General features: G+C 35.4%; 1 protein-coding gene across 1 annotated transcript; it reads right to left on the bottom strand.

Annotated features, from left to right (window-relative positions):
* Nucleotides 1-894: 894 nt before the first annotated feature.
* Nucleotides 895-5,705, bottom strand: LOC137817550 (uncharacterized). Its single transcript, XM_068620837.1, has 10 exons — nt 5,550-5,705; nt 5,334-5,461; nt 4,639-4,906; nt 4,481-4,547; nt 3,743-3,813; nt 3,583-3,672; nt 2,846-2,954; nt 2,357-2,448; nt 1,695-1,800; nt 895-1,232 (listed from the first exon to the last, which is right to left on the bottom strand). The coding sequence occupies exons 1-10, from the start codon at nt 5,592-5,594 to the stop codon at nt 1,120-1,122; spliced, it is 1,089 nt and encodes a 362-aa protein (XP_068476938.1). The 5' UTR covers nt 5,595-5,705; the 3' UTR covers nt 895-1,119.
* Between the last annotated feature and the right edge of the window lie 1,883 nt (nt 5,706-7,588).

Below are 7,588 nucleotides of genomic sequence, written 5' to 3'. Positions count from 1 at the left end.
ACTTGGTGGCGCAAATTATGTCTCCTATAACCAGAAATAATCTATCTAGTATTATTTTACAAAGGCGCAAATTTACATATTTTCCCAGGACACTTCTCTCACGGAAGAAACTTGTAACTGTAACATACACTAGTTACTATAACCAGTAAACTCAGAAATGCACTGAACTCACAGAGAGAACAAATACCCTATGATTAGACGGATTAAAATTTAACCTAGAAGAATTCTGAGGCAACTTGTGATTGAACGCAAACAAGTTGCAAATAACCTGAAAAGTTTCAATGAGACACTAGTTGAAGGCCAAAATACCCAAAACTTTGATCTCGTTGAGACAAGAATTCATGCCATCGGAATCGGCAGTAGAGAATCGATCACCAACCATGAGTTTGTACTGTTCAAAGTCTCGGCCTCTCGGCCAAGTCTTCTGAGGTCTCCGCCCCTCGGTCGTCTCGACCAACTCGTGTAAGGTCTCGGCCATACCGGTACACTTGCCCCCCAGGCTCAAGGGCAGATGTGTCCGGTGAGTCATCTAAAAATTCAAAATATTTTATGCTCGTGAAGGTTGCAAACAAATAATAGGTGAGTCATTTGTTCCATGTTCTCAATAAAATATTTGTGCCAGGTTCTTTAAAATTAATAAACCAAGTCTCTTTCATCACCTTTGAGAATACTCGTTGATAATTAATTTACTGTTTTTCCTTATCTTCCTTTTCTTATTACTAACCATGAATATTTTCAATATCCTACCAATCCTTAATCGAAATACTTTGTTGATACTAATATTCACATTCACTGATAACAACCTTTGATAATTATCGCCGCTGTGCTAAAAAGGGGAAAGAAGAAAAAAATTGCTCTAAGAAATAAAATCAGATGGCCACAAAACCAGAAAAATAAAAATAAAAAGCAATTAACTTACTAACTCACGAAGTTACATTTTTCAGACAACTATTCTAACGGATGATACAAGTTAATGGGCTTACATTAAAATATATCAATAAGCCAATGAAATGAGGCTCAAGACAACAGACTTTTCCATTCTCTCGATGATATCAAACTATCACAAAAATACTTCCATTTGTTTTGGTTGGGATGTGAGGAGAGGAAATTACATGATCTTCACTCAGTTTTAGAAGTATTGGTTGGTGCATCACCAACTTCGGCAGAAGAGGTGTCCATATCATTCAGACCTAATTCTTCATTTTGTTCCCATGACCTCTCGTAGTCCTCAACTGGAGAAATACCAATTGCAAAACAGAAAACCACAAAACATGAATATATTTACATGAAAAACTATGCACCATATTTAAACACAGCATTAAACAATCAGAATCATATTTACACATACAGCACATTAGACCGATTCATCACAAATCCAATTATGCAGGCTACTCAGGGCACACTGTAAAGCAAAAGGTTGAAACACGAGTCCCAACAAGGGGAAATGTCTGAAATAAACCTACTTCTGTTTGTTTGTTTATTTACATGATGGTCTATACTGGACTCGGGATCCCCAGCAACTCCGATAGTTGAATCGAATAAGATATTTTAAGGAACAAAAAATTGATGTTTCAACTTTCCATATGTATAGAAAAAGAATTGGCATCATGGAAATGGAATTCAGAATTTCAACTCAGAAAATGTGAACTTTATCTGCTCAAAGTATAGCTTGATGTCTGAGTTGGAAATCTTACAAGCTAATTGATTGTCCTCTTTCAGATCATCAGTTGCAGGTGCTACAAAAGAATTGGCTAATGCATCATCAAGAATTAGAGTCCAAGGTTCTTCCAAGCTAAGAAGCTGCATACAATGAAAGAATGCAGATAAAAAAAGTGGGATCCAAGACCTTGAACCAATAAGTTTAAATAGGTTAAGTCAAATCAAAGCCTTCAAATTCAAAGACACAAAGACCGATGCAGTCTATTAGTTGCTGGTATTAAAGAGGCATAATGTAGCCCAAAAGTAGCATGGAATATGACCACAGGTCTTTGTTGCTCAAAGTGACCCTTCTTGTTACAATGCATTTGGTTAAAATTCCGTGAACCCTATTCTCTTTGTCGTCCATTTCTTTTTTACTAAATTTTTCAAAGTGAGGTGTCGAAAGAGGTACAAAACGGGACAACATATCCTCCTAAAAGAGAACAAGAAATAAAGACAAGATTATTTTAGAAATACAAAAGAATATACAATGCCTGAAGTTATGTATTGCTCCTATTCCCTCTTTTCCCAGTCAGCCACAAAACATTGTGTAAAGAATAAATATAAAAAATTGCAATAATAACCTGATAAATAGAATTATATAGTAAACATATATGGAGAAATTTAAACCAACTCTCATAAAATAGTCACGTATTACCTTGTTTAGCCTTGCTTTAAAGTCTATCCACTTGCTTCTACTATTTTCATCAAGACTGTCTCCAAAAGTAAAGCCATGGACCCTCTCAAGGCCTGTACATACAAATCACATAAAATTATATTCTACATTGATACATTCTAGCAAAAATAAATAGATTATATTAAAAATTAAATCACACCACGGGATCAGGAACATCATAAACATGACAAAAGAGAACAGTTTAAACTCCACCCATACAAAACAGATACAAATTTGGCATTTAGAAGACTTTTAAAACATATTTGAGATAGATTATTTGGAATGAAAGAAATAAATAATGATGCTCAAGTGGTTGAAAATTGAAAGATCTATTGAAAAGAAAAATGTTTTCATCATTTTGTTACAATTGAAGCTGAACAAAGTGTATGGGTACTACGATGTCCTTTCCTTCCTCCTGTCTCATTAGGATGCTGCCTATATAGTTTGTGTGACTGATAGAAGGATACTTACTTTCACTAATTCTTGTAATTAAACCTTCAACAGTTGTAACTATTCCTCCAAGGGTTCCGCTTGCCAGCTCCAAGTCAACTTCCGGAACTTTTACACTTGCAGTATCAGACTAATCAAACCAAACTACTCAGTCAATAGATATAAAATGTATAGATCTCAGATTGCATAAAATAATGTTTAAATGGTCAGGCCTATATGGGTACCATCAGAACATATTTCACAGGTTAACTTAGCAAGACTGTGTGTGTATCATTACAACTTTTGATATATCATTGAAAACAGTACATGTTGGTGTTAACGTTTCTAGGTTATCTCTTGATGAAAAAATCATTTCAGGCTTCTAAAAACCCCAAAATGCGAATTTGATTCCTTAAAATGCTATAGCTTCATGCAAGGGAGATGTCAAAATAAATTGCAAAACTTTAAAGTGGCACTGAAAGAGTACTCATGATTAGTTTTTATCCTTAGTTACTTTACACTTTCTGCAAAACAGGTTTGGAAGCTTACATTTTTCCCTACATTTGAGTAGCTCAATAACCAAAGTCCAAACTACCTTCTTTTCTAATGAGATTTCTTTTACTGATCCCAATTTGTAGTAATTACATACTAGAAACAAGAAAAAATATATGCTCTCTAAATGCAAGGATAAACTACAAGATCCATGATTCATCACTAAACATATACAAATTAAGAAACTGATGGGTTGAAATTAGTTAAGATCACAAAGAATTACAGACCTTTATTACATCACGGCTCAGGTCATTGACATTTTTCACAGAAAGAGTAATTATTTTTCCTTTTTCAGGAATTCGTCCACCAGGTTTCAACTGCAAGATGGAAAATTAATGTTTATTCCAGCCCTAAAAAGACAGAGCTACACTCAAGAAATCAGCATACCTCAGAGTTGCGGTAGCCACAAGCATCACATGTGGATGCCATAACAATTACTTCTTGGAAGTAAGGAATATCTGTCCATTGTTAAGATCAACAGCTTGTGGAAGAAATGCCGGAAATTGCTAAGCAATAATATAGAATATAAAATTGGCACATGGCATATTTTGAAGAGTATGACCGTTATCAAGCAAGCAAATAAATATTATCTAGTTTTTACCCTATCAGCAATCAGAATACATGCAACACTGTAGACAGATGTTTCATTTGAAATTAATGTTGTGTAGCTAGCATAAATCCATAGTCAAGTTTCTGAAATTTGAAAGTAGATCATGTTCAGGATTTTTAATAGAACACATGGTTATCCAAAAACTATTCAGCACCAAGTAGATGACACTAAGCTTCAAGTTTCAACTGAAATACATGAAACATAGAATCACAACGGAAGTTGAAATAAAGAAAAACTATCCCCTATTTTATGTAATTTCACTTTTTGCAGATCAAAAAGGTGCTAAAGCTCCAAATTTCAACTGAAATACAAACATGGAATAAAAAAAAATAAGCCCCAATAGTTTATATAATTTTATTTTACCCCACAAAGCTATGTACTCTTGCATACACAATATAAATCTTCTTTAACCCAATAAATTTTACATCGAGCTTAAAATGACAGAATCCTTCTAAAGAAATGTAACATAATCAAACAATATCCCAAGGGAAGTATGAAAAGTGCTAAGAGGATACTGGTGACAAACATTCGAGTCTCACAACTAGCAGCACAGGCACCACAAGTAGAAGGGAAAGTCATCACCTGTCAAAAAAAGGCAGCAACTTGACATTGAATAAACAAACACATAAGGCCAAAGCTCAGTACACAGAACTATATAGTTCAGCAATTGTACCTCTTCTGGTGCAGTATATCGAAACAAGGCTTCAGCAATTTCTGCACTGTTACTCTGTGCAATGGCACGATGGCCAGCTGTTGCCCCTACTGATCCATGTGGTTCTCTCCTCACTTGATCAGTAGTCACAGCTTCTCCGCCTCCCGGGGCATCAACATGAGTTCCTTCAGCCTGTGCAGAATCAACAAGGTATCCCAATGATGCTTGCTGCTCAGGAGTTCTCTCATAAAACTTGATCGTCAACGATGGATCAGATGATGGTGCAAACCTATTCAATGTGTTCTGCATTTACTTAAAATAGTACTAGCTAAAACATTGGACTAATATTACCAAGTACCAAATGAAGGTACAAGTTTGCCTCACCAACAAATACATGTTTGTCTTGACCAATTTAAAATAAGTTAAAAGGTACAATATGGTGTGATTCATAAAAGAATGTATCCAATCCAAAGTCAAGCACAAGCACAATGTGACTAAATTTTAGCCCATACAGAGATCAGCACTTTACATACTAAACCACACTCCACTCTTGAGCAACAAATCCAGGAGGTTGCTAATTCATATGCTATCACTGAATACCTTTTGTCATTTACTTGTATGTGAGGATACCTTAGCCTCTATTGTTATAATCTCTTCTCTAATAAAAATACTTTTACTCATTAAAAAAAATACTTCTACAAGGTATAATCTCTTACGGGTTTTCAATAAAGCTGTTTCCGACAGGATCATCAAGAATAAATGTGATGCATGATTCTCCTGTTGCACAGGCTCGCAGTTTCACCAAGAACTGATCAATTGCTCCAGCTGTCTCCGGAGCCACTTTCTAGAGGGTAGAAAGCATAACATTAATTAAGTTATTTAAAGAAGAATGCATGCATCAAATAAAAATATAGCGCAGAAACAAATAGTACTTTGCGTTCCTCTTGAAGGGCTTGAAGTTCATCAGTTGCTCTCATAAGTATCCCTTCCACCTATAATTACACAACAAAAGATATTGTTGAATCATTTGATTACAAATTTTCAACTGTTCAATGTTCATGAATTTTCACAAAAGAAAGTTAAGAGTTCTCTGATGCCCACGATTTACATTCCTTGTTGTTAGTAGGATATTAAATGTACTAGTAGAAGCTTCATGTTAGTAGGATATTAATGTACTACTAGAAGTTGTTAGAAGTTGTAGAAGATTCTAGATATCTCTTTGTAATAATTACTCTAGGGTTAAAGTTTTCTATATATAAAGGTTGATGTCTTGTTTCAATTAATATAATTGAATAAAAATCTTCTTTCATTCATATTATTTCATTTAAGTTAGTATTAGAGCTCACAATGTTGGGGCCTATTTCTACGACCTTTCACTGTCACTGAAGTTTTTTGTGTTAATGTTTCATTATACTTACAAGGGAGACTAAGAAATTCTTACTATTTATCTTATCACGGCAACTCTACTAAATAATGATGATCTTCCTTCATCCTCTTCAATTGACAATGGAATGCCTGCATTACATGCTGAAATTGAACGTTTAAAATCTCTCATGGAGTCTATCAGTAAGCCACCTTGTGGTACTTGCTTCGTAACCATGACTGGTAAGAACTCTAATTCCTCTTTTGATGTTTCTTAAAATTTATGCAAGGACTCTTGAGTTCTAGACTTTGGTGCGACAGACCATATGACACCTCACTCATCTCTTTTAATGTCATGTGTTTCTTTTCCTGGTAATTACATTACTCTTGCCAATGGGACTCGTATCCCAATAGTTGGACATGGTAATATTTATCTTATGTTTCTAACTATCCGACTCTTCTTCAATATTATCCAATGGGGCATATCCCCCGTCTTCCCCTTCAGAGAAACTCTAGTCAAAGTTAAGTAATTATTCAAACTCAAAATCAAAGCTATCATGCAATTCATTCCCAACCCCGATTTGAATCTTCCCTTTGCCCCTCCTTGTTGGGGATGGAGTTGCAGCTAGACCTTTCTTAGAAGCATGAGAAGATCCAATGACAATACCACAACCACTTGATGGTTGCTTTCTTTTACTGGTTACTTGTCTTGTGTAAATTATTAGTTCTCCAACATCTAAAGCTTCATAAGCAGTTGCCTAATTTAGAGTGGAATCATCATCAAAAACCAACTCATTTCCCCCCTCTTCATTATCATTATCATCATCATCATCTACTTGCCCCACTAACCACTCATCAATGTTATCGATATTGAATAACGGATCATATCGGAGACCCCATAAATCCTTTATAAAGTTATAACAGAAACCATAACGGGTTATGGCGGAAGGTGTTGTGGCGGAGATAAAAAAAATGTATTGTGGATTGCAATAAGTATAATGTTTTAAATGGGTCAAAAATGGGCCCAAAAAAAACTAATTTTAGGTAGGTTTTGAACTCTTAATTAGGTTTAACAGCTCATGTAGCCGCAACACATTCAAATTTTATTTGAATAATTAAGGTTTTATTAGTTAACCGTTGGAATGGGCCAAAGGCCCAAACTTAATTTAAGTAGGTTTTGAACTCTTAATTAGGTTAAATAACTGATGCAGCTGCAGCACATTCAAATTTTATTTTAATAATGAGGATTTTAGGGTTTTATTAGTTAAAAGTTGGAATGGGCCAAAGGCCCAAACTTATTAGGGTTTTTTCAAAATTAGGTTTAGGTGTTTTATCTTCTTCATGCGTCGAAGGTCCCTTCTTCATTTTTTGCTATCGTCGCAGCGTGCGCTGCCGCTGTTACTTTCGTCGTCGTTGTCACAGTGTTTTTCTCTGCCTTTTTCGATATTTCCGTTTTTCGTTAGCTTTCTGAGATGCCAAAAGCGACCTCCAAGGGAAAACCGCATCACCACCGCCTTGTTGTGGCGGTGGTCGGAAAATCCGCCACCGTCTTCCGCCATGGCGCCGCCATAACCGAAAAGTGATAACAATGACACTCATTGCACTCATC

Source organism: Phaseolus vulgaris, unplaced genomic scaffold (genome assembly GCF_000499845.2).
Source record: "Phaseolus vulgaris cultivar G19833 unplaced genomic scaffold, P. vulgaris v2.0 scaffold_133, whole genome shotgun sequence".
Taxonomy (NCBI): domain Eukaryota; kingdom Viridiplantae; phylum Streptophyta; class Magnoliopsida; order Fabales; family Fabaceae; genus Phaseolus; species Phaseolus vulgaris.
Note: the sequence above shows the minus strand (reverse complement) of the source record. Positions and strands in the feature narration are given on the sequence as shown.

Bases quoted from the DNA above. Each gene is read 5' to 3' on its own strand.
- LOC137817550 (XM_068620837.1), bottom strand. From the start codon at position 5,594: ATGAGAGCAACTGATGAACTTCAAGCCCTTCAAGAGGAACGCAAA. The intron at 2,955-3,582 runs GTCTGTAATTCT...TGGTTTGATTAG, and splicing joins TGAGCCGTGATGTAATAAAG to TCTGATACTGCAAGTGTAAA. The intron at 2,449-2,845 runs GTAAGTATCCTT...TTGTATGTACAG, and splicing joins AATTACAAGAATTAGTGAAA to GCCTTGAGAGGGTCCATGGC.